The sequence below is a fragment of the Centropristis striata genome, chromosome 5 (genome assembly GCF_030273125.1).
Source record: "Centropristis striata isolate RG_2023a ecotype Rhode Island chromosome 5, C.striata_1.0, whole genome shotgun sequence".
In the NCBI taxonomy this organism is placed as follows: Eukaryota; Metazoa; Chordata; class Actinopteri; order Perciformes; family Serranidae; genus Centropristis; species Centropristis striata.
The window spans coordinates 32,559,235-32,586,142 of NC_081521.1; the positions used below are offsets into that span (position 1 = coordinate 32,559,235).

At 40.7% G+C, this 26,908-nt stretch overlaps 3 protein-coding genes across 3 annotated transcripts in view; 1 reads left to right on the top strand and 2 right to left on the bottom strand.

Moving 5' to 3' along the window:
- kcnd3 (potassium voltage-gated channel, Shal-related subfamily, member 3) overlaps positions 1-15,042 on the top strand; it is a 107,703-nt gene extending 92,661 nt beyond the window's left edge. Inside the window, exons 4-8 of the mRNA XM_059332783.1 lie at positions 5,288-5,389; positions 8,133-8,165; positions 8,286-8,378; positions 10,212-10,471; positions 11,617-15,042. Coding sequence (XP_059188766.1) covers positions 5,288-5,389; positions 8,133-8,165; positions 8,286-8,378; positions 10,212-10,471; positions 11,617-11,791 — 663 coding nt within the window. The 3' untranslated portion in view covers positions 11,792-15,042. The remainder of the gene's footprint in view (positions 1-5,287; positions 5,390-8,132; positions 8,166-8,285; positions 8,379-10,211; positions 10,472-11,616) is intronic.
- A 123-nt stretch (positions 15,043-15,165) lies between these two features.
- Positions 15,166-17,777, bottom strand: LOC131971546 (D(4) dopamine receptor-like). Its single transcript, XM_059333056.1, has 3 exons — positions 17,732-17,777; positions 16,388-17,430; positions 15,166-15,396 (listed from the first exon to the last, which is right to left on the bottom strand). Exons 1-3 carry the CDS (start codon positions 17,775-17,777, stop codon positions 15,241-15,243), a joined length of 1,245 nt encoding a protein of 414 aa, XP_059189039.1. The 3' UTR covers positions 15,166-15,240.
- A 317-nt stretch (positions 17,778-18,094) lies between these two features.
- On the bottom strand, positions 18,095-26,519 carry ddx20 (DEAD (Asp-Glu-Ala-Asp) box polypeptide 20). The gene is made up of 11 exons (XM_059332782.1): positions 26,306-26,519; positions 24,533-24,627; positions 23,340-23,508; positions 23,137-23,251; positions 22,799-22,941; positions 21,361-21,499; positions 21,184-21,242; positions 20,738-20,820; positions 20,536-20,641; positions 19,533-19,634; positions 18,095-19,425 (listed from the first exon to the last, which is right to left on the bottom strand). The coding sequence occupies exons 1-11, from the start codon at positions 26,499-26,501 to the stop codon at positions 18,272-18,274; spliced, it is 2,361 nt and encodes a 786-aa protein (XP_059188765.1). The 5' UTR covers positions 26,502-26,519; the 3' UTR covers positions 18,095-18,271.
- Between the last annotated feature and the right edge of the window lie 389 nt (positions 26,520-26,908).

Consider the following 26,908-nt stretch of genomic DNA (forward strand, 5'->3'; position numbering starts at 1 on the left):
GTGTGTGTCTGCCTCCTCATCAGATGGTCTCCTCTTTCACTTGCATGGTTCCAAGGCAGGCCTGAGGCAGAACCTAATCTGGTCTCATAGCTCGATTGCTCCACTTTCACTCAGCCAAATCCAGTATGGGCAGCCTTGCAAAGCTGTAACTCGCAAGGTGCCGTGAATTTTTTTAACTTACTTTCAAATAAGAAATGAACTTCTAACAAAACTTCCTGGCAATGCTCAACGGAGTACAGCATGGGAGCTAAGTGGATATGTAGTGTGTTTTTTTTTGTTTGAGGACATGCCAGTTTAGATTCCTCAACTGGCAGCGAATGGTGTTAAAATGAAGCATTTGTGCTGGCTTGCATCCTATAGCTGTAATCTTTAAAGTGTGATTGATCCTAAATTGTGGCTCTGTGGCAGCAATGAGGGGGAAAAGGTGTTTGGATCAGTTTTCTTGGCTTTTGGATGCGTGGAAACATCTGGATTATTCCAATCAGTGATATTGCAAATCTCTTTTCTGATTGGTTGGCAGGTTTAACAGTATTTAGAATTTTCCCCAAGCTACTCTTTTTCCAAGTCGTTTGCTTTAAAGTCAAACTGAAATTACATCTAAATCATATGTTCTGAGTTTGTGAGAATTTTATATATTTTGGTTTAATGATGGCACCCCTGAGTTTTGTTTTTTTATTTGTCTGAATACTGTTAGTTTTACATCTACTGTGTATATTTTCTTAAAGCCAATTAAACTCGTTGAAAGCCATATTTACATAAAGTATGATCATTTAGCGCTCTTTCATAGACAGATGGTGACACTGGTTAACAGCTAAGCAGCAGCCTGCTACACAGTACACAAGCAGAGGGATGAATGTGATTTCAGTTGAATTTAATACATTCAGTGACAGCAATGACTGTTCTCCATGTACTGTTGAGCAGCAGTCGAAAACTTACAGTGTTCCTAAGTTCTTATAAAACAAAACTCGTGCTATTTTCCAGAGACAGAGCTATAAACTAACACGACGGACAAAAGCACCAATTTTTTTCCACGTACTCTCTATCACTATAGGTTTCAATTTTTGGTAGGAGCCACTTCATCAAGATTGTGGATCGGAGATGGCAGCTATATAAAGTCCATGATAACCAGTATATCTTCCAAGCCACTTAAAAGGTCAATCTTGGTCTCAAAATATACTTTTTCTGGGTCAAGAATTCATTTAAAGCTATTGAGAATATCACTAAATGATTATTTGTCAAATAATAAACAACAATACCATGAAGAAGAAAAGACTACACAGGACACTGGATGAAGACAGCCAGGTCTGGCTCTCTGTGTGAAGATTTCTACTACTTGTGTCAAAAACCTGCAGTGAACTGGTCAGCTGTGCTTGTTAAAGGATCAAGCGGTTGTGGTGCAAGGTGCTCATGCAAGAAGGCACACTGGAATTGCAAAGATCTTTGTAGTTGTAAATGTAACAAATAATATGAGTGAAGCTAATAAAGTTCAATGAAATGTATGCATGTTATTCATTTTGCAGAATACATGCACTGTATTATATATAAATATATGTCCGACCGCTTAGGAACTTTGAAATTACTTAAAAACATGGCGAAAATGAATATATCTATTTGATCAAATAATCATCTAGTGATATTCTCAATAGCTTTAAATGATTCCTTGACCCAGAAAATGTATTGTTTGACATCAAGATTGACCTTCTAAATGGCTTGGAAGACATATTGGTTCTCATAGACTATATGGCTGCCATCTCCGATCCACAATCTTGATGAACTGGCTCCTACCAAAAATTGAAACCTATGGTGATAGAAAGCATGTGGAAAAAATGTGGTGCTTTTGTCCGTCATGTCCCCATTCTTCTCAAATCTGGTTCTAAGCCGCCTGACTATAATGTTAATGTTTCTACAACAAATGGACTAATTGAGCATCACAGAACATAACAACTTCATCTGAATTGATAAAAAGCTCACACTAAAATTTCACAAAGAAGATTTTGTTTCCTGACTCATGCAAAAGTTGGCTTTTTCTACAGAAATAAAACCATCTTTGCCACATTTGTTGGGGTAGTTTATTTGTCAGTGTTGGACTACAGGGATGTAATTTAACAGGCACGCATCCTCTTCCACTCTAAAACCTCCAGTCCATCACTCTGTGTTGAGTTTTATTAGTGGTGATGTCTACGGTACACATCACTGTATTTTATATGATAGGGTTGGGTGGTCTTCTCTTCAAGAGAGACGTGATCCTCACTGGTATCTTTTTATCTATAAAGCCCTTACGGGAAAATTACCATACTCCCTCTCAGAATTACTTTGTCACTCAGGTGGGTTTTATCAGACACGCTCTACTGACTGACTCTCACTTCATAAAACTTCTTGTAATTTTAGTGCACCTTATTCCTGAAATAAAATACAGCACTCTCTTCAAATCAATTCACTTATACCTTTTGGACATTTAAGAAATTTTATTTTAAACATTCCAATTTCTGCTTGTAATTAGTTTACATAATTCTATTTTACTTTTACATTTGAATTATTTTAATGCATCTATCAGTTAGTAACCTAACAGCAAAATGTTTGGGCCTTTTACATAACTGTTATTTTACATGTTAATTATCTTGATTTGTGTATCAAATTATTTCCCCTAGTCAAATAAGTTTAATGGCTTTTGTTAATAGTATATATAGTGGTATTGATTCTTCTCTGTTAGTAAATCTCTTTCTTTCTTGTGATTGACTTGATGTAATTGTAAATAACATCCACTTTTGGAAAATCCAGGAGTGAGGCAGAGTCAGACTAGTGAGCTTAGTATATAGTGTTCATAGTGTTCCATTATTTATTTATTTTATAGATTACAACTTTTTTTTTTTTTCGGGAGATATGGCATTCGCCCCTGTCAGGCCCTGTTTTGTGTGCATGCTGTGGTTATAAATAAGGCAACAGGATCCTCATATTTTAATGTAAAATACTTCGGGGCAACCACAGACACATTTTGCATTGAAAGTATATTTAATCCTGGAACAAACACATCATGCTGACTCATCAGTTTTATTGCAGCTTTCTGTGACCCTGTGACCTAAAGTATATTATGTGAGAGGAAATACTGTCCCAGTACTGAAAAATCATTTATTTTGCAATTTCAATCTTCTAACACACAGCAGAGCACTTTAATTTTCCTTCTGTGTGTCTGTGTCTGTGCGCGTGTGTGTATGTGCATATGTGTGTGTGTGTGTGTGTGTGTGTGTGTGTGTGTGTGTGTGTGTGTGTGTGTGTGTGTGTGTGTGTGTGTGTGTGTGTGTGTGTGTATGTGTGTGTGTGCCAGGATATATGGTGTATATGTGACTGCGTGTGTTTCTGTGTGAAGGAATGTGCTGCAGATACACTTTTTGGCCGTGTAATCTTCCACATGGTATGTGTAGGTGTTAATAATAGCCTTGTGTCCATGGTTTCCTTACACTCCTGTGTGATCTCAATGATGCTTCAGCAGCAATTCAGGCTCAATCTGTCGTGCCAGGGCTCTGCCTGAAAGCACAGATGGGCCTTAGACACAATCGCCCGGATCCCAAAGGCCCCGGGAATCTATCAGAGAACTGCAGAAGTAGATTCAATCTCGCGGGATATGTTCTCAACATTCCCCCTTCATTACCCCTGCACTGCCTGGCAGCCATCGCCACAGTCACGGGCTGCTGTTTGCATGGTGACCCCGGAGAAACAATCCCATTGGCAGAGCAGAATGCCAGAACATAAAGAGGGGTTATCCCAAAGGCCTGTGGGAATGCTGTGCCAGCACAAATGCACATAGGTGTTAGAGTGTGAGGGCACAAAGACAGTGAGGAAAAGTTGTCAAGGAGAGCTGGAGGCAGGGTGAAAGAGACAGAAAGATGCAGGAGAAGGTAAACAATTTGAAGGGAATTGGGTTTGTGCTGTTACATTAAGATAGGTTGCTGTGCATGTGTGTGTCCTGTTTATCTCTGTCTCTCTTTAGATTACTAAATCACAGCATGAGCTATCAGCAGGTCAACAAACATTACCATGTTTTAAATGAAACTCAAGTGAGGGGATGAGCTTAAATTATCATACATTACCATACTCTCACTACACCAGGTATTTCTGCTAGTGCTCTATATCGCTGGCATGTATATGTATGAAAATTCAGCCATGGAGAGGAGGCGTGCATGCATAAGCACACATGGAGATATGCAAACACACATCCACACACTCAATTAACCCCCCAGTGGTGCATGGGCCGCCTACTAAACGAGCTCTCTGCTCATCATTTACACAACTCGCATTATCCTTCTACCAATTTTCCCTCAATGAATCCGTCATTCTATTTTAAAATGCAGAAAACGAAGCAACAGAAACACAAACACTTTGTAGCAGCAGCGAGCCTGACACCCAGCTCTTGACTTTGACGGGAAAATGGCGGGCCTTTGAGAAGTGAATGACTCAGATTACACTGTCCTATAAAAGCAGTTGTTCTGGAAACTGAGAGATTTATTGAGACCCATATTCTCACACAAGCCTGTGTACAGAAACGCGCACTCAGACATGTTTTCACAGACGTTCAGTAGACACGTTATGCTTCGGGTAGAGCAAAAACCAGGGCGTTGGAGTAGAATCCTTCCACTGTGTCAGAGCTACTGATGCATAAAAAATTCACTCCAAGGACCAGAGTGTATCTGTTCTCCCTCATATTCCTTCTCTTCTTTTTCGTCATCTCTGTTGCCAACTGCCTTACAGCAGAGATTTGACAGCGTGAGAGAGGGAGAGAAAGGCGGCTGTATTGTGCACACCAACTGCACTGTACAGGATTGATGACTAAAGATGCAGTTAAGCCTATACACCACCCATGTTGAGCATTATAGGCCTGGACACTTTGTTGATTTATTTTGCTAAAGAATCAAAGAGCGATGCAAAAACAGCCCAAATAAATTAAATAGTTTAAATGCAGAATGACACATAGCTGCTTAATTCACACAGGATTTAGTCCCAGCTCTCTCTAAATGATTTTCAACCAAAGGAATGTGTTATAGTGTAGTCACGATAAATCATTCAGAAGAATCACAGGAGATCAGAGTGAATTTCTCACAGGAGATCAGAGTGAATGTTTTAGCAGTGCACGTTTGATTTGATCTATAAGATCACAACTAAGATGCATAACAAGCCTGTGAAAGTGCTGTACCTCAAATTAGTGGGATGTGTCAGGTGTTGCCCAATCATTCTGACAGTGGATGTGATATTGGCGATGTCTAACAGGATTTCTATGATGTCTTGCTCTTTGCAGAAAGCCCGCTTGGCCAGGATACGAATATCCAAGACGGGAAGCTCCAACGCCTTCCTCCACAGCAAGCGCAACGGCCTGTTCAATGAAGCTCTGGAGTTCACGGTAAGACCACCTTCTGAACCACATGTTTCACTTGTGTCTCATCAGAGTTTCCCTCAGGCTTACCCAACCACATATTTACATTTTTAAAAAGCCTGACCTCTGTGGCACCTTGGAAAAACAGTTCTGAGTATAGTCTTTGGATGCAGGCCTGGCTTGTCCCCCCTTTAATTATCAATTCTGAGAACAGACCCAGCATCACATCTGAACGGCTAACTGTGATCTCATTCGATAAGTCAGTGCTTCTAATGTGAGCATCTCCGAGCCCAGCTGCCCATCTGAGGAACATGCTTCAGGCGATGCAGCAGCAAATGTAAACACAACTCAAGGATGTTCTTTGCCTCACCAAAATGTTGCGGTTCACAAGCACTATAGTGGCCCGGGGCTGCCACAGAGCAAAAACAAAAACAAGTGCTTCTTCCTCCCTCTCCCACTCTTTATGTGTCTCTATAGCGCTCTTTCTCTTCAGTAGCAATGGTTGGACAGAGTCTGAATGGCACCAGTGCTGATACTCAAGCTACGATTGAATGGGATTCATATTGATATTGCCTTAATGCTGCGAAGGCTGCGTTGTTGTTTTTATATACGTGGTTATTTTTCCATTTATCTTAATTGCAAGCAAAGGGTCAAGAGTAAAGCCTGCCTGCATAGTATATAGTGGATGATAAAGTTGCTTTATTGATTTTTGACTGAAGACTGAAGAGTACTTCTCTACACAGCTGTGTTAAGAGCAACAGTTAAGAGAAACTCTTGACACTGACAAGAATCTAACAGGGACACTTCTTTTGCTACTCAGATAAAAAAAACATTTATTCATTGTTTTTAGTGCTAGACTTCCCATGCTTTATTTAAGACTTATTACATTATAGAGTGCACACTGCTTCATTTTTCATAATGTTGGACTTCATCATAGACATCATTACTTTAAAGAGCAAAGCATGTGCCTCTTCAGCATGCTCTTGTTGTAGTGATATTACCACTTAAGTGACAAGAATAGCATTAATGCAAAATAAGGTGAGTGACAACAATAACAGGCTTTATAGTATTTGTATTGTATCACCACACTGAGTGAACATTTTTATTTTTTCCAAACAAATAATGCAACATTATCTGTTTATATGCAACATCATATGTTTAATATATTATGTGCTTTGAACACATCATATTGCGTTGCTTGTAGGAACTACTTAACTGGCTGCTCATGTCCAAAGTCAACAGTTAACAGCTTATTTAAAGATTAATGCCTGCTTGGTAAAATATTAATTGTTGTCCAACTTATAATTTTCTGCTGCTATTTATCAACAACATGTAGAGCGCCATGCAGAGCGACACTGTGTGTTTTGTCGCTCAGCAAATCAAGCTGTTTTCAGTCTCCACAGTATGGTGGCCACCTGGGTGGTAAGCCATAGCCGCCTCCAGACAGACTGCTGATACGGGCTTTCGGTCGTACGTATAGAGAAAGACAGAAATAACTCAGGCTAAACACCTGTGTTTTACTGCTGTGTTAGGTACAGATAAGCAGCGTGAACACAGGTGAGCAGACAAACCGAGTCATCAGAGCAGGAATGTACCCTCTCAGCAAAGAAGCTTCTGCTTACAACACCAGCCGCCCCGCTTAACAAACAGAAAATTGCTACTACAAATCTTCCAAACATGGCATTTTACTTGCCTTTCGGCGGTGCTGTGGAGCATGCAGGATCAGGGCAGTATTTTTTCGCCTTTGTTTTTTTAAAAACAGCTGTACCACAGATTCTGCTGGGGAAGAGTGATGCAACACATTGAAAGACGGGATATGTGAAACACTGCTTCACTTCTGACAAGAACAATGATGGCATCCTGCAATATACTGAAGAGACATCTTCCCAGGCTCAAGTTAAGGCTATTATAGCCTATATTTATAACAATAATACCAAGTAATCTGTGTTTTTATGTACTAGCTTTTCCCAAAACCCTGCTTAGACACTAGATATATAAGGATATTAAACTTTAAATCCTGTTTGCAAATAATCTCAGATATATTACAAGGGAATCTGGTACTAATGTTAAGCGTAAAGCAAACGGATTCTAAAAGTGGAAAAATATCATTTTGTTTCTGAATCATCTGTTCCTCAATATCTGACAGTGAAATGATGTATTGGACTAATAAATCAATGTGAACATTCTCTGCTGACAAATATATACACAAATGCACTGATGAATATTTACAATCAAATGTTGTTTTGCTGTTTTTACTGGTTTCTCTACTTTCATAGAGGATCCATGAGGCTTTCTAGCAGTCCACTTATACTCTGACTCACCTCACTGCTGCCCAGAAATGAGCTTCGTATCCAAACCACCACAGAACTAGAAATAGCGCCCACTTGTTCACGCACAGATACACACACAAATAAAAACACAAACAGGCCACGGCACAGAAAAGAAAGAATATGGAAAACAAGTCATTAACGAGTTGCCTGTAGCCAGCCTTTGCAATAACAGAGATGGAGGCGAAATGTCATGATGGAAATTTTTATATGAATCGTATATACTGTATATCCATTAGGAGTGAGTCTCCCATCCAGCACAGATCAATGTACGGCCTCCACTGATGTTAGCAGACATGCCTCTCAGGGTCAGAATAGTAATGTTGGCTGTTTCTGACTGGCATGACTGCGGCCCTGAACGCTGACTGTTCTCCGTGCTGAACTGTGACCCCTAGTAAAACTCTACCTGTCTGTTGTCCTTTTGTCTCCTTCTGCAACTGAAGCAACTTCCATACAAGATGAACCTTTCAGATCAGGTACTTGGACAGCAGCCGTCCGTGCACCTCCAACATCTGATTAGTGTCTACTTCAAAAAAACTTGTAGTATAGCACTCATTTTATGCGTGTGTGTATATTTGTGTGTGTGTGTGTTACAGAGTTCCACCGAGGAGGAGCAGCGGTTAAGCAAGTCCACCTCTCTACTAGAGAGCCAGCACCACCACCTGCTGCACTGTCTGGAGAAAACCACTGTGAGTGCACACACAAACGCACAAAGTGTCTTACTTAAGTCACGTTTTAGAAAAATGATGTAGACTCACAGGTGGAGTAAAGGGGGGGCGGGCAGGATCTTCACCCTTAGGGCCCCCATGTTTGAAAAATTATAAAAAAAATACTGCAAAAGTGCCCTCTTTGATGCCCCTACGGTAGATAGGAAGTGCACTCTGATGGGCCCTTAAACGGGGAAAACAATAAAATGTCCTCTAAGCTGCCCTTCGAGTGAAGAAAAGTGATGAAGTGTCCTCTAGAGTGACCTTAAAACTGAGAAAACACAATGGAGCACAAATGCTAGAAAACTTCATGCAGCTGGTGCCCTTTTTATTTTTCCAACCGTGCCCTTTGGACAGCATGGGTCTACCACTGCATAATAACATTCATTTGCTGGAGACTTGGAGACCCTATCCCTAACCACTACTTGCCTAACCTTAACCCTTAGCCTGAGCTTAACCTAAACTATCTTTATGACCCAAAAAATCTGTGTTTTACTAAAATTTTCAACTCGATACCGATACTCAGGAAAATATTTGATACTCAATACCATTTTCGATACCATAAGGATAAAAACAAAGACCCCAAAATTTAACAGAAATATTTTTATCAACAAGAAAAATGCAACATTAAAAATTAACAGAACCACAGGTTAAATATTTATAATAAAAAACAGTTGTGCAAAAATAAATTTGCAACTATGATAACAAGCTTCAGATACTCGATACTTTTGAAAATGAGTATTGTATCCGCATACAACATTTTAGTATCGATACTTTTTTGAGTATCGATACTTTTGACAACCCTAGTTTTACTACAGCTTTTGTCCCAATTGCACAAGCCATCCCCAATCAACTGGTCCTAACTCTGGTGTGTGTCCCTGAAAGTGACTAAAGTTATTCCCACACACTCATTCAACCATAACATGTGTATAAAATCAATATAATATATCTACAAATGATGCATCAAAACACAACCTTTGTTCATTGCAGTTAAATTGTGTAGATTTCAAATATTTAATATCAGAATAAACCTCAGATTGTGCAATCATGCATACATTTCTGTCTAGCTGTTGCTCATTAGTTGAAAATAACTGACAGACAGACTTAATGTGTATAGATCTACAGTATTTGTATGTGCAAGTACAACCCACTGTAGCGTGATGTCCGGTACATTGCATTTTCCGCTGTTCTGCCTGTATGTGATGCAGAGGCACTGTCTGTTTCAGCCTGGCACAACTCAGGGCTTGGCAAATGAAAGAATCAAGCATGCACTGCTGCACACGGACACACCCAAACCCTCATTTTTCACCTTGCGTTGTTGTGAAAAAAGACAACATGGAGGTCAGCGTGAATGCAGAGTTAAACCTGGAATAACTGATTTGTTTTGGGCAGCTGAAAGGAGCCGTAAACACATTTGGGGTTGTGTTTGTGTACACTAAACCTTATTCAATAATCAATAGTTTTTTGTGGGTTCATCACTACAAGTGACCCCCTTTTGTAGAAGTTTGTAGTAGTTATTTTAGCTGCTTTAAGGAACTGAATGTGGAAAAGCTGAAGCTCCAGTAGACTAAAAAATATTCAGGGTGAATGCAAACACACACACCCAGAGACACACCTATATAAAACATGATGACACATTTTCAGTGGAGGGATTGACCCAGGTTTTTGAAACTGAAAATGACAGGCTATATCAAGTCATATACAGCACATGGTCATAAATATAAATGTTGTAAATGTCACATCTTTTTTATGACTCTCTCCGTCTCTGTCTTCTTCTCTCTGTGTCGGTCTCGTTCTATTCGTCTTTGTTTACAGAACCATGAGTTTGTGGACGAGCAGTATTACCAGCAGAGCTACCTAGAGGCGGGGCTGCAGAACTACCCATCTCGAAGCCCCTCCCTCTCCAGCCAAGAAGGCGTGACAGGAACATGCTGCACTCGCCGAAGCAAGAAGCACCACACCCCTTTACCGAACGCCACTGCCCCAGCACACATGCAGCCTTTGACACACACGCACACACACCAACAAGGCTTGCAGGAGCTCAGCACTATCCACATCCAGCCCCTCAGCACCAGGTGAGCTCAGGATTTAAAAGGAAACAGGCAAAAAGACTATTAATGTCCTTATCTTGTGTGCTATGATGTTAAAGTGGCGTATGACGTTAAATCCACACTTGGTTGGTAACCCTTACACAGCTATATATTATTTCATTCTGTGAAATTTTGGAATCAGAATATGAGGTGTGATCCAGTTTTTCTTCTTTTTGGTAAAATAATTAAATTACATTTTGGCTTTCAGTTACTGGTACTACAACATTGCCACAACATTACCAGAATATTTAATATACTTTCAATTATGACTCTGAACACCAACTGAAATATTTTCTCAAATACCTGATAAATCCATTTGTCTATTAAATGTTAGAAAATTGTGAAAAATGTTGTACTCAAATCAACCAACAGTTCAGAAACCAAAGACATTCAGTTTACTGTAATATACGACTAAGAAAAGCAGCAAATCTTTACAACTCAGAAGCTTCAACCAGTGAATGCGATGAATGCAATTTTTGCTTGAAACGCTGAGCAACTATGTCGATTGACAAATAGACAAATTGTTGCAGCTCTGTAGCAAACAGCTGCCTACTTTCACACCCAGAAGCCTTTTTTTTAGGTAAAACAGCTGAAGATAAGACAGGAAAGGGGAGGGAAAGAATGAAATATAATAAAGCTGCTCAGACTTTAGTGATGGGACGCTCGCTTGACCAGGTGAGGTACAGGGGCGACCAACAAATTTATTCAAGTGACACTCCCACACCACCCCGCGCTAGTTGCTGCAACGCCTGACGTGTTGTGAATGCAGCTTAAGCTTGTTTGCAGGAAACAGCTGCCCACTGTTTCATTAGCAGCTAAAAGCGGTATTGAGCAGAGTTGGGTGTTGATTCTCAGTGGGTTTGACACAACAATCAACACTTTCACAATTACACCTGGGGTTTTTTCAAGCTCCATAAAACTTGTTGACCCGTTCACAGTAGTAGTGATTTAAGAGTTGTTTGTTCCTTTTCAAGGTCAAGGGCACCTTCAAGACAAATATATCCTTTGGGAGACAATAAAAGTGACCTTGACCTTGAATGAGGAGGGGTTCTCATGACCCTTTTCCCTCCACCAGAACTGGTCTGGGACGTGAACCAATAACCTTGTCTGTCCTCCTGTCCTCCCTGCAGCCGCTCCAGTCTGAATATGCGTGTAGACGAGCCTCCATCCCTGAACTGCCAGAGCAGCCAGATCACCACAGCAATCATCAGCATTCCCACACCGCCGGTGACAACTCCTGAGGGCGACGCTCACCTGCCCGCAGGCCCCACCCACCAGAACGTTGTGAAGGTGTCCGCACTGTGAAGACTAGAGTGCAGGCGCATCACACCGAAAGACAGATAAAGACTCATTGAGACAGACTGAGGGACAGAGGAGGCCTGGGAACGACGGAGGAGAAGGCATTCAGAGTCCTAGTCTGGCCATGGTGGAGCCTGCCCTCTGCTGGTCATGTACTGTAACGACATGGACTCCCTGTACACACAGAGGATGGCTTTTAGATACATTATATTCATGTTAGCTGTTGGCACGTATGTGTGCGAGTATGTGAGTGTGTGAGTATAAGAGTGGAGAATACGTGTAGGGAGTCATATTAGACGAAGAAGCGTGACGGATTGCCTCCAGAGTTTCAGAAATAAGTTCCCAGAGCAAGTCATGTGTCACTGTGCGCAAAGCACCTTTTTATGATTTCCACTTCAGTTTGACTCTTATGTTTGTTTTTTGTTTGTTTTTTTAGCAAGAGATATAGAGAAAATGAAGACAACTCAAAGGTAAAGATAAGAATAAAGTATTATCAGAATTGTTTTCCTCCAACTGATTTAACCTTACCCTTTTGTTTTATTTTTGTCATTTTAGTCCACTCACTCACCTGTTGATAAATATGCCACCATTCTTTCCAGGTCCAATATTATTCCTTTTGTGTGAAAATCCTTGAAATATGGTAGGCGTGTCTGTGATGGCGTTACCAATGAGTTTCATATTTGTGAATGGCTGTATGTGACTTTTTGCTAGATAGAGGAATTGTGATGTTTTGGATAGGAGGTATGTGCCTGTGTGTGTGTGTGTGTATGTGTGTGTGTGTGTGTGTGCGCGTGTGTGAGAATGTGTTTGTCCCAGTTGACTGAAAACTTGTGTTTCAATTCTCCTGGACGTCTCTATGGCTCAGTATATGGTATATTTGACTAGCTGCCACTCTGAAGAGTTCGTTGTACACTTTTCTGTCAGAAATTCTCAGCTACAAGCCTTTTACACAATATGTGCCTGTTGCTGGAGTAAAAAGAGATTTATTTGTTTTTATAGTTTTCTGAACCCCTCCCTCTGTCCCCGTTCTTTTCCCTTTAGGCTGCTGAAGCCCGACTGACCTCAAATAACTAAATTCTCTAACAAAGAAACCAAAAAAAAGTACATTTTGAATTCAAATAACCACTATTAAAAGCACAAGGTGTTGGCTGAGAATTTCTGACACAAATCTGTCCTGAGCCCGGGTTCTTTGTGAATATTGTTAATAGAATATTTTGTAATATTTGACCATCGTTTGGCAGAACCAGTGAAGCTGTCTTCTCGTTCTCTCTCTTTCTCCCTCAGTCTGTCTTTCTCTCTTTCTCACTCTCTCCTCTCTCTCTCTCTCTCTCTCTCTTGTTGTTGTCCTGTTGTATCCCTTACCTCCTGTGTGAACAACAGTATGCTTTCAGTAGTCTTTATAGCTGTCAGTGTTTTTTCTTCCCCAAACTCAGCGGGCATTTTTCAAAGTTGTTGAGTATGTGTACTCTATGTGGTTAGGAAACTTGGTGTTTGTACTTTTTGTCCTCCTTGGTGTTTCAAAAGGATTTTATTTACTTTACCTTCTGGAGAACTGAAAGCAGGGACGTCTGTTGTAACGGTGACCACAGAGACACAGAGGACACTGGATGAACCATCCACAGATCTCTGTCACCAAAAACATGTGCTATTCTGTCTGTTCTCTCAACTCACAGCCCCAACATGTAACTTTAGTATTACTTATCATCGAATCCCATCAAAGTTGACCTTTGTAACTATGGACGGTGACCTTTTAGCTCTGCTAACCTCCTAGCTGATGCCTCCCTGTTGGCCTTTTTCATCTTGAATGTCATTTTCACTCCCAACAGCTACACAGACCATTACGTCTGTCTTTAGGTGGATGAGACCAGTGCTGGGGTGTCTCCAGTGCATGGCAGAGCAGCTTCAGTCACAGCAGACGAAGCACCCACTTCTGTTCTGCATAGATGAAATAAAATGTTGATCAAGAGCACACGGACAGGGCGATAAATGCATTCATATATCAGCATACGGTCCATATCAGCCAAGAGCATATTTCAAAAGCAATACTGGAATTGGACTAATATTATGTCTGCCCATATGTAGCTGAGTTTTTTCCTGTATTAGTAGACTAATAATGTCAAACTAGCAGCAAAATGTATGATGGTCTTTCTTTCTTTTTTCAAGAGTATTGAATTACCTTAATATGGAAACATCTGAAAAGCTTAACCAACTTTACACACACATTTGTACTAAGACTTACAAAAAAACACATATCATTATCATTGAATCAGCCAATTTGGGTGGAAATATATAGCATTATATTTACCTTATCAGTGCATCAATACACAAGACCCTAAGGTCCCTTAGACTCCTCTGTTGTGGTTTAGTTCCCTCTGATCTCTAAGGTTAATACCGAGCCCCAAAAAAGCCAAAAATATTTTATGGAGTTGGAACAGGATGTGTTTTTCCTCTGATATTCCTACCAGAGACCTTGTACTATTGCTGGTAATTTAGTACTGTACACAGTGACAGCAGCTGCCTAGATCCAGTATTAGAGTTTAGTCATACTGTGCGCAAATTTACCTGGAGTAAAAAAAAAGAAGACAAGCACAGACCAGCAGAGCTTTTTCAGTGTAATTTTAACAGTGGGGTTGAAGACATTGACTTCATATTCACAGCATCAAGTCTGACATTTAGAATCTATTGAAAACTACAACAAGGGTATGACATAGGTAATGGCAGAGGGAGGTTCCCTGTATTTTTTGTCGCTAGGACAGTGATTAAACGCGAGTTATTTACTGCTTTCCTGTTTCAACACAGGCCGTTTTGTGTCAGCCGCACTTTCCAATGGCACAGTTTGAATTATTATGTAAGCATATTTCCGCTCAAAGTGTCAAATGATTGCATTTTTATTTACAAACAACAAAAACAGAGGTCTGTGATTGTGTTTGTCTCTCTCTTTCTCTCTCTCTCTCTCTTTCTCTGTTATGTACTCTCCTTTGATTGTCTTTTTTCTGGGCTCAGTCAGTTTTCCTCTCTCTTTGCTTTGCCCTCCTATGCCACCTGTCGTTGTTGAGACTACTGCTGTGCGTATCTTGTCAGGTGTTGGATATTATTTATGACCTTGTCTTGTGTCCCAACTGTGAAACGCCTGATAAAACATCTATATCTGCCACAAATACAAAATCTGTGGGCTCTCTTCTTCAGCCGCCTCTAAATCACTGTGCGTGTGTGTACAGTAAGCGTGCAAACACAAGGTACCAGCCTGTGCTTCAGTGGTATTTTCAATTCAATTTTATTTATATAGCCCAAAATTTGCCTCAAAGGGCTTTACAGTCTAAACAGCATACACCACCTGCTGCCCTTTGACCCTCACTAGACAAGTAAAAGCTCCTAACAAAGAAAAAAAAAATTAAATTCCCAAAAGTTCAGTACAAAGATCCATAGATCCAAATATTCACACAAGTTTTGAGCCTTTAGGCCCTGCGTTTCAGGGGACACCTTGGGACAGAGGAGAGGATCTTGGTAAGTTCAGAGCGAAACTGTCTAGTGACTAAAGTATAGATGAGGGGATCCACTGCAGCCTGCACACAGGTCAGCACTATCGCTGATGTCTCCAGCTCCTTCAGCAACTGTAGGAAAAAACAAGAGAGAACTCAGGATGGTTCAGTAACACAGAATATCACTCCACAATGTTTCTGCAGGGCAGCTACAGTATTATCTCGAGCCCAAAATATTATTGTCATTAGTGTTTAATCTGTTGATTATGCTTCTTAATTGATTAATCAATTAAGCACTGAATCCAAAATGGAAGATGATAGTGAAACAAAGCTTATATCTTTTACAGTGCTTGTTTTATCTGACTAATAGTCCAAAACACACAAAAAAATCAATTATTTGATTAATACTTTACAGCTAGATAGTTTGATTCATTGACTGATTAATTATGCATTTTTTTAACTTTACACTGAGTGATTGGAATAATAGAAATAGTTGCATCATGTATTTTCTCTTACTTTATCTTTATCAGATTGTTTATAGATTGAGTGTAAGTTGCCAAGTATTGGAGATATTGGCCGTAGAGATGGGTCCCTTCTCTTCAATACTAGACTAGATGGCACTTTGATTGTGGTCTAAAGCACCAAAAAGGAAAATTCAACAGCAGTCAGTTCACATAGGAGCTATTTTTTTCTAGTGTAGTTCCTACATGAAGCTCCTCATAACCAGGTCTGTAGATTATCATGAGTACCCGGGTCATTTGAGGTTTTTCAAATGTATTTTAGGTGCTTTGAGCACCATCTAGTTCCATTACATTAGAGCACAGGCACTCAACTTACACCAAAACGATATAGATTAATACATAGCACTACAGGTAACAGGAAAAATATGTATTCCTGATTTTAGGGTGAACTCTCCATTCAAAATGTTAAACTTTTGTTTATACTATTTATTTGTATTGAGTTTAGTTTCTGTGATCCCAGTTTGGTTTTGACGTATTATTTGGAAAGAGGTTTCTGTGTACAGCTCCTTTAGAGGAGAACAGATACTAGAACAAGTTAAAGCTATTGAGTTTTAGTTTTGCATGAGCATTTGCACTAATGAAAAAAACACTTCTACACTTACTGTGTCTGTGTCCTGCCATGAAATGACGTTCATTAGCAAAATGACCACCATGGGCACCCAGAAAAGCGTGAACGCGATGATTATGTACCCAAATCGCTGCGCCAGCGTGCCCTCCATCCGTTTCTTCCCCCGTTCCCTGGCCCCAGGGGTCAGCAGACACACTGCCCCCACAATCTCCGGAGGTCTCCCCCGGGCGCCTGCCCAGGGAGCACTAGCCTCGGCCACCAAGAGTACCGTCTCGCGGGGAGGCCTCGGGCTGAAGGAGCCTAGAGCTGTCCACGGTGCTGAAGCAGGGACACTCTGCCAGCCCCAGACATGCTCCGACACCGTGGGCCTCAGCTGGACCCCCCGGCTGAACACTTTCTTTCGGTGCTGCCTTACAAGTTTGAATATGCGCACGTAGTGGACAATGATCACAGTCAGAGACAAGCCCCACACCGGGACCAGCACGTAGGGTCCAAATGGATCCAAATATTGAAGACGCTCGTCCCCATGCCCTCCAACATGTGGACGGCAGAGCATGTAAAAAAGCGCCTTTTTGGAAAGAGTCAGGGAGATTACAGCCAAAATGAGGCCACCTGCCCAGATGGACAGGATCCAGACACGGACCCTGGCCTTCCTCCTCTCGGTCTGGAACGGAAACGCGATGGCTTGGAAGCGCTCCACACTGATGCTGACCAGCGTGAGCAGCTGGACACAGCTGCACAGTGCGTAGGTGAACTGCTGCAGGGTGCACACAGACACAGACACCTGGCTGTCCTTCCCGTAGCGCAGAAAGGAGAAGAGCAGCAGCGGCGTGTCCACGGAGCACTTCAGGAGGTCACTCGCAGCCAAGCTGACCAGCAGCGCGTTATTAAAGGTCTGCAGGCTCTTGGTCCTGAAAACAACCCAACAAACCCACAAGTTTCCGGGTGAACCCAAGAGCAGTGCTAAGGTCAAGACCGTGCAGTTGAATATTAGGAACACCGTATCCATGCGAGTCTCATAGTGCAAGGTTGTTTCGTTGCAGAAAGTGTGCACGTCCATAATGTCTTCCTTGTCTCCTAGTTATAGTCCACATCAGTGTGCTGCAGCTCAGAGTGAGTGTAATAGTCATTCACCTCCCTGCACAATGATTTAAAATGGAGACCTAAACGCAAGCTAAAAACTAAAAAAGGCTGAAGTGGGCCTCTGGTGTTGAATTAATTTATTCAAGGGTGTTTGCCTTTTGTTTTGCCCAGCACTGATTGGTTGAACGGCTGAATGCGATTGATTAGCCTGTAATCAGGAGCATGTGGAGTTGTCTGACCTTGTCCTGCCCTGCTGAAGAGATTAGTAAATTACAGTTTTGCGCCCCTTCTTCACCTTCCTCTTTAAGTATCCGTTTTGATGAATGGTTCGTGATGCTCATGGTCTGTATACTCTATTTATAACATAAAGAAAATATATCACAGTATATGTTCATGTAAAAAGAGAATAAAATAGCATATGAACTTACTTTACTCCTCTTATAGTTGTCTCCCCCTACATAGATCTCCGTCTGATCCTACTACAGCAATTACATCAAGATGACCCTTTTTGATGCATATGTATGCACCTTATTTACTTTCAAAGTATATATTTTAAAAAATCACACTGTGAATCCATTTGTTTCCTGTGGGCCAGAATTTTATCCAAAATTGAGTATCACCCATTTAGAACCAGAACAGATGAAGGCTTTAAAATACATGCTACTAAGTGGTCATTTATTAGAAAGGTAACTGGTACATACAGGATGTGATAGGAAGTCATTGAAAAACACACATTCATTAATGAAAATAAAAAAAATAGTGCAATGTGTTAGATCAGAATATCTGATTCATCTTTTATCAGAGACCCTTCCTCTCACTCAAACTGTACAGAGTCTCAGTGTTTCATGAGTTCTTCCATGTAGACCGCATTCATACGATAAGCTGCCATCCAGTTGTGGGCTACACTGTAGTAACTTTGGTAATCTTGCTCTTGGAAAGAAGACATCGAAGCGTAGTAATCACTCCAGGCTCTATAGCTGGCTCTCCAATAAGCTTCAGAACTCCACTCCTCCTCCTCCTCCCCCCCCTCTTCTTCATTATCAACATCATTATCATGTTCCTCTTCATCCCTTTCCCTCTTTTGCCTTCTGTTCATCTTCTCTGGCATCTTTTTACTCTGTTTCCCAGTACTTTCTTTAATCTTTCTGCATTCATTCCTGCCAGTCTGTGTATGAGGCGTCTGACTGGATTGCCCTCTGGATCTAACTACTGGTGCAGATTCATATTTGTCAGGCTGAGATGAAGCTCTCGCTGTCTGGTGATACATTCCGGGTGCAGAGAAAGTACAGACGTTGGATCTGACAGTATCTGCCTTCGGCTTGCGCACAGTGGGTGTTTGTCTGGCTTCTGTCTGAGGCTCACTGATTGCTCTGCATTCACTTCCTCTAATCTGATTTGTCTCATCCTCGTCAGATTGAGAGTCTGAAGAGCCAGAAATTGACCTTGGAGGTGAAGAGTAAGATTTCCACCGTCTTCTATTCAAACTTTGAGCTCCGTCGTCATCATTAAGTGTGGACGTCTCTCTATACCCATTCTGATCACCGCCCTCTCCCCCTTTGAACTCCCTGATGACCTCCACTGATCTCCCCAACCCCGTGGTGATGAAGCTGTAGAAGTCCTGCTCCGCCTCCTCAAAGGTCATAAACCTAGAACTACAATTCTTGAACGAGCTGAGCGGAGGGATCTTTGGCAGGGCGTCCTGCAGCTCTTTTCGAGTCGGCGTTGCCTGAGGTGGACAGTGTGGGGGAGGGTCCTTTGCAGGAGGTGCTATTCTCTGATTACTTTCACCGTTTGCTTCCAGCTTGGGTGCTGGACGGGTCTTCTCCAGCTTCCTTTGACCTCTGTGCTCCAGAGCTTGATCCGTGACTGGCTTGGCACGCTTCTTCTTCTCTGACCTGGAGGAGAGCTGGGGTAAGGGGCCTGGAGTGGAAGCCTCGGTGCAGACATCCCAGTCACACGGCTCGTCCATTAACCCGGGCTCTATGGTGGCTAAAAAGGACAAAAGACGGACTGGAATTACTTCTCTATATTAAAAGGGTAAAAGACACACATGCTGCATGTAAAACTCTTCATTGATATATATGGGCGGGACTCACATGGCAATGCGGACAACCTCAGGCCACACTTTTGAGCGATGGCCATCATCTTATTCTCCTCCTCACCATGGCAACAGTAAGTCACAGCCAGCCCCTGAGTGCCTGCAAACAACAAACCTGATGAGAACCCATTCAAATAATAGGAAGGCATAAAGGCGTGTGTGTGTGCGAGTTGTGTGTCCAGGGATAGCAGATACACACATACACAAACACATAACAGTATGCACAAGAAAAGACTGAATAACTTGTGATACAGAGGCAACACACACGTTAAGGCAAGATAATTATAATTAAATGCAGATGATTAGGAACCTTTTGACCTTGCTAGGTGGGTCACACTTGTTAATGCCCAGGAGACTCAAGCTAATTTTTAAAATGGTGTTTAATGCAGTAAGGTGAAGTATCTGTATCTGCAGAGTCCTTGCCTTCTGCCTGTATTTTTTCCTTTTCATTTTGCAAATATAGTGAGGCAATTTCACGAAATGAGAGTGAATTTCATTTCACTTTTGTTGAGACAGTTTGAATGTTAGTTTTTAAAAACCCTGCCTTTAACTGCAAGCAGATATGAAATTTGAGATATACTAGGGTGGTTTTGAGTCAAGTCAGGGGGCAAACATGTACACCTGGATTAGGCTTGGGCGGTATTCGTTTTCACCGGGGTATATGACAGTATTTGTGTGTGTAAAAAAAGGTCAAATTTAGCACCAAATCTGCATATCAAATAGTATCAACAACAACTGCTGCAACAGCTTGAGACCTAATAAGCATGAGAATTAACTTAATATAGGCATACCACAATGTTAGAAATCCTTATAAACTTTAATCTTTTTTTTTTTTTTTTACAGATATATGACTAGAACAACTTGACACAAAGTGCTAGGCTCTCAAAATAATGTTCAGGCTCCCAGTTTTCTGATGGTGTATGTGGCATCTACTGTTGACTGTGTATCTAAATTACACTTCTAATTCTCTTTAAATGACTGCAGAATGTAAAGGGACTAACCGAAGCGGCCAGCACGTCCGATTCTGTGCATATACGTCTCCCAGTCCTGTGGCACGTCCAGGTTTATCACCAAGTTTACTTTATCTGCATCTATACCTCTGGAGGTCTGACAGGAAGAGAAAACAACCAGGATTAATGAAGTTAATCATAAACAAGAACACAAGTGATAAATGACAAGCGGTAAAGCAGCACAATGTCTCACCAGGTCCGTGGAGATGAGCACCCTGCACTGGTACTGCTTCAGTTTGGACATGGCCTCCAGTCTCTGGTCCTGGCTCAGACCACCTGAACACACAGTCACATTCAATCTGATCACATCGCCGTTAGCGATTAAAAAAATTAGCTCTGCTTAGAAAGCCGAAATACAAAACTTGTGTTTGTCCTCCCATTTGTAAGGGAGACAACTACCGTAGTCTAAATCTCTTTTTAATGATACATGCTTCAAGATAATTGGCAATCATTTCAATTTTCATTTAATCTGACAGCTGAAAACCCCAAAATTGCCCTATTTACAATCACAAAAAGACAAATGTAAGATACTGTCACCATCAAAAGTTCAATATGTTTGCTTACTTAAACTATCCCTCAGTTATTACATTTGCCAACAATACATGTTCTGTTGATTCTTTTCAAAAATGGCCCTCTCACCTGAGATACAAACAGCAGGTAAGCCTTTAGAGGACAGGATGTCTGCCAGGTGCTGAGCCCTGTGGGTGCAACACACAGAGATACATCATCAATTTCCAGGTCTAATGAATAAGATATTAATCTTGCTAATAAAGACAATTAAGCGAGACTGTGAGGATGAATGTAAACAATAAATACCTTGTGTGCAGGTTGGAGAACACCAGGGCCTGGTTGAATGGGATTTTACTGAAGAGCTCGAGCAAATGCTGCACCTTCTCCTCGAAAACCTTGTGTGGTAAAGCATGGGACTGCACCAGCTTGTAATACTGCTTCAGACCTTGTAGGGGGCACGCAAGGACAACATACATACAAAGATATATTTAAGCAGAACTGACTGAAGAGCATAACAGGTGTGTGTTTTTAGGAGAGGGAGAAATCATCCAGGGCTCTTTTGGTGTAACCTGTACACGGCCACTTTCAGGTTCAAATTCCAAAGTAAACACAAGGCCTAAATTTGATTCTGCTGAAGAGATGAATGATTTTAAAATGGGCATCATATTAATTTCCAAATGTCCACTGTCCTCTGAAGTTGCATACTGAGCCCTTGTGGACTTCAGTTGTACGTACTGTGATCATCATGTCTAGTCTGTGAGGGTGTCAGACTGCACTGACCTCAAATCTGTTTCACACTTTGCTGTAGAAACATTCAGGCGAAAAGTACAATAATTTACACATTGTGTCCCTGCAGATAAGACATAAATCCTATTTGTGGGAGTAAACAAGATGATATACATACATCTCTTGATAACATGTAGGCTACACACATTCATACACAGAATTTAATAATGTTTGTCCATTGGAAGAGCTTCTTCTGTTATTTTAAGCCATTTTTCTTAGCCTATTTATTTGCCATTAAACTGCACAGTTTTTATAAGGTAGGCTGCAATGATCTAAATACATTTTAATGACTACTGTAGCCTTTTCTTCAACAAATGTCTGTTACATGATGTAATTTCTTATTAATATTAGTTCTGGCCTACATGATTTAACTAACTTTTTTTACTTAGTTTTTATTAAAGCTTTAGCAAGTCATTTATTCTTCTTTTTTACTTTTTACAAAATTATTAATGATTAAAAAATGACAAAATAAAGTAAAACTAAAACAATCAAAACTTAATTGAATTGTGAAATGCTAAACATTTTAAAACAGTAATTGTTTTGCACATTCAGAGTGTTCAAAGTTGTTTTTTCAGGCAACTGCAAAAATTACAACATCACGTCCGTATTGCAACAAATTGTAGGTCAATCAATCAGTAAAGTCTGCAAGAAGTCAGGACTTCTCGATTCAGCCTTCGCTTACAGTCGATCACCTCATACTGTCAAAAATAAAATCACATTTTCTGCCAGGAAAAAAACACTTAAATGTCACGTTACAATCTTTATCATCCCATCAGTGTTGTCTTATGGGGAGTCTCCGTTAGCCACGACAGCAGTTAATTGCTGACACTGTACCAGTATTACCTAGACATAGCTGCTGTAATTTTTTCTAATATAAAGTGAAGCTTCAACCCTTTAGGTTAGATTTTGTTTACCTCAGCTTTTGGTGGCAACACAGATAGCAGCACCAGAGTCTTACCTTTAAGGCCCAAGTCACTGGGATTGAGTCTGACAAAAGTAGGCTCTCTCATGTAGCGGGTAAGGTGCTGAGCAAGGCATTCTGGGTAGGTGGCAGAGAGTGCCAGCATCTGTTTGTTCACAGGCAGAGAGGAAAAGATCCAGCTGAAGAGATAAGCAGAGGAGGTGGGTGAATTTGCGGCCAGTGCGGATTGTAAATAAGCATGACATTTCATTCATACAGATTTGTAATAAAGGTCTCCAGTCTGAGTGCTCCGGTTGAATAACACCAACACCCTGCTGCTGTACCATATTATTATAATACATGAGTGTGATTATAGATGGCTATGTCCATCTTACTTTATCTGTTCCTGGAAGCTGCCCTCTTCCAGCAGCTTGTCTGCCTCATCCAGAACAAACAGTCTGATGCTGGTGGTGGATAACATGCCCAGCTCGATAAGCTGCTTGATACGACCTGCGTGCATAACCAGGAGCACAGTTACAAAACACCAAAAACGGTTACATAAACATGCCTCTCCATTAATCGTCCATTGGCCTTTTACCAGGTGAGCCCACAGCTACATGGCACTTCTTCAGATGGGTTTTGTCCTGACTCACAGGCCTCCCCCCGATGAAAACATGGCACTCGAGGCCCTCCATGGCGCAGCCGATGGCCATCACCACTGAGTGGATCTGCACCGCGATCTCACGGGTCGGAGCCAGGACAAGAACCTGCAGGAGGGAGAAAGGGGTATTTGGTAAGGGAAGTTAAATGTCACCGACAACAACTTATATTTGGGAGCAGATTAACACAGAGACAGGTGTTTGACCCTGCAGCTAATAAGATTGCACAAGACCAGCTGCATCTCTGCTTTATCAATAATTGCAGTCTTTCATTTACACTTTTGACAACAAGCAGCTTAAAGTCATCAGATTAAGACCCTCAAAACCAAAGTGATTACTTCTCATGACCATCTGTTGTTGAGCAATGGTAAATTTCAAAATAAAGGTTTTGTTTTACTCTGAACGTGTTATAATATTCATTAGAAAATGCCTGTAGTATGATAATTACTTTAGTTTTTCGTGCAGAGATTTTGTCTCCCCATCTGACAGTGAGAGTAATTACACAGACAGACTATTCTTTTTATTATTTTTTTACTTTAACCCATCTGTGCCCAAAGACTAAATTTAGTATAATAAGAAAAAATCAATTTTTTTCTGATTTGTCTAAAGTTTTAAAATGTGATTTGGAAATACTTTGGGTGAGTATCTAACAGTACAACTTTAAATGTTTTAAAATCACATGACAAAGTCAGGATATTTGAAAAACACTAACATTGTGGTTAATTAAATGTTTCCTATGTGACATTTTGTATACAGTGCATATGTGTGCATATCTTTGATATTTCACCTTCTGAGATCTGAAATACAGCCATTTTCTTATCAAATTATATTTAGTCTTTGAGAACACAGGATTACTGCTTTTGCCCCTAAAATATAAGGGACTTTATTGCAAAAAACAGTTGTCCCATGGGCCCAAAGACTAGATATAGGCTGATGAGATTTTCAGATTTTGAAAATTCCTTCACAATGTGCTAAGGAAATACTCCCAAGGGATTTTTTTTTTTCAGTTCTGGGCACAAATGGGTTAAACCTTCCTCTGAGCCAATTCGTTTTTCCTTGCAGCATCCATCCACTCCATCGCTTCCGATGCACCACAGACACCACATCACTCATCTGGAGTAAATCTGCTCACCTGAGTTGCAGGATTCTCCAGGACCAGAGAGTCCAGGGCGATGGTGCAGAACACGCATGTCTTCCCCGTGCCAGACTTGGCCTGTACAATTAAATCTGAAACAACAGATAGACAAAGTAGGGCTGGATAATTAGCCTGAATAATCACAATCACAATTTTAGCTTCCACAGTTAATTAAACTTGATTGCATGAAAACTTGATGCGTCACCATCTAGAGTGCCCAATCTGCTCCATTAAATCAAGTGCCTCCTATCCACTGTTCAACTGTATGACCAATCAGATGTGTTTACTTTAAGTACATTGTGATTAACTGCTCTCTGCTTCACAACTGCAGGCGAGTGCATATTTATTACACAGAATCTGCAAGTGGAAAGCAACTTTATCTTCTTTGGGTACATGATTTAACTGGTGAACAGAAATTGACAATTATAATGATTGTCAATTAATTGCTGTCAACTAATTGATTAATTGCTTAAATATTTCAACTCCACTATAAAATAATTGCCAATCTATGTTTCCCTAATGCACAACACAATGCCATCAAATAACACCTGAAACAATTAGTTGATTAATCAATTAGTAAAAAAAGTATTATAGTATTAACCCTCTAAGCCCAATTTATGTTTTCTTTAAAAAGATCATTGCCAAAAATACACTATTCACTGTAGAAAGAAACTGTAAAAAAGCATCATCATCATCAAAATTTGAACGGATCATAGGTTAGAAAAAGTAAAAAAAAATAAATCTTAAAATTTTGATATTTCTCTCAAAATCCTGTTAAAAGAGCAGAGAGGGGAGGACAGGTTGTAAAAATGCAAATAAATGTTTTTTTCTCAGTGTTCATTTGATTTGTATGACGTATGTCACCTAAAATGTATAATAATCGATAAGAATATTAAACTTCCTTAACCCATGTGACAAATTAATTTTCAGTTTACAAAAAAGAAAAAAAATCAATCTGAACAAAATGTACTTTTCTATAAGTAACTTCCTAAATATAGATCAATTTGACAACTACTGGAGCCCTCAGACCACGAAGAACCAAGTGCAACCAAGATTTCCTGATCATGTATGTGATCAATTATTTGTCATATCATCACACTGTTAAAACAATCGCCTAAGTAATTTTTTTTCAAAATTGTTTTTTTTTGTGCCTAAATTAACTCCTCATGACGCCGGCCACCTATGGTAAAATCACCTACATCCTCAGTTGATCAGATCACGTGATTTTACCCCTTTAAGATCATCACTTCTTTGACAATTTGCCACATTCATAGGCATCAGATAAGAACCCAGCAAAGAAGAGCTAGAGGGAGATTGTTTAGTTAGTCAGTGTTTTATTGTTGACACTAATATTGGTAACACTTTACTCTAAGGTGTCTACATAAGAGTGACATGAGCGTGTCATAAACATGACATGGGATGTGTCATGAACATTCATGACACTTTGAAGTAACATTAATGCTAATGCTACTTGTCATGTCATGTTTCTGTGCTCTGTGCGATTGCCCCGTGGCCCTAATTAGAAGGCCTCCTTTTCACAATTAAAAAGTAAAACATAGACCATTCAATAAACGGTTACATTGAATTTGTAGGGATTGAAGCTAAAAATTAACCCAGAGCTCCATTTACTCCGCAGCACAAATGACAACATCACGCTTCAGAGGGTAGATCCAGTCAGCAGAACCGTTTCTGCTGCTAAATAAAGTTATGCACCTATAAACCATGAAAACAAACACATGTGTAGCGGCCCGCTCGGTTTTATGAACCCACCCAGTCCGCAGCGGCCCAGCGGGATCGCCTTGAGCTGGATCGGGGAGGGTTTCTGGAAACCGGAGGAGGTCAGTCCATCCAGCACAGCCGGAGAGAGCAGCAGGGAGCTGAAGTCGATTCCCTCCGACAGCAGCACATCATCGGTCCGCTTTCGCGTTTCTATGTCATGGGCAGCTTTCTTCACGGACGCAGCCATGTTGACTGCTCTTCTTCTTCCTCCTCCTCTGTTTTATGGCGGTTAGCAAACAACTTTGAGGTGCATTAGCGCCACCCTCTGTTCAGGGTCGGTTGGAATGAATTTATCGCTGAATATATCGTCACCCTGTTAAAATATTCGCCTAACTCATTTTTTCAAGATTTGCAGGAAACACAAAAAACTTCACCAAGTATAACATATGATATTTATTGATCATTTAACTCAAAAAGGATGTAACAAAGGATGGCTATTGGCACAGTAATAACACTGTGTGTAAATTATGTAACTTAAGAGAAATAAATGACTTAGGCAATTTTTTGAACATGCCTTTGTGACTTAAGCAAGATATGCTAACACTTTATTTTGAAGGTGTCTACATAAGAGTCACACAAGCCTGTCAGAAACAT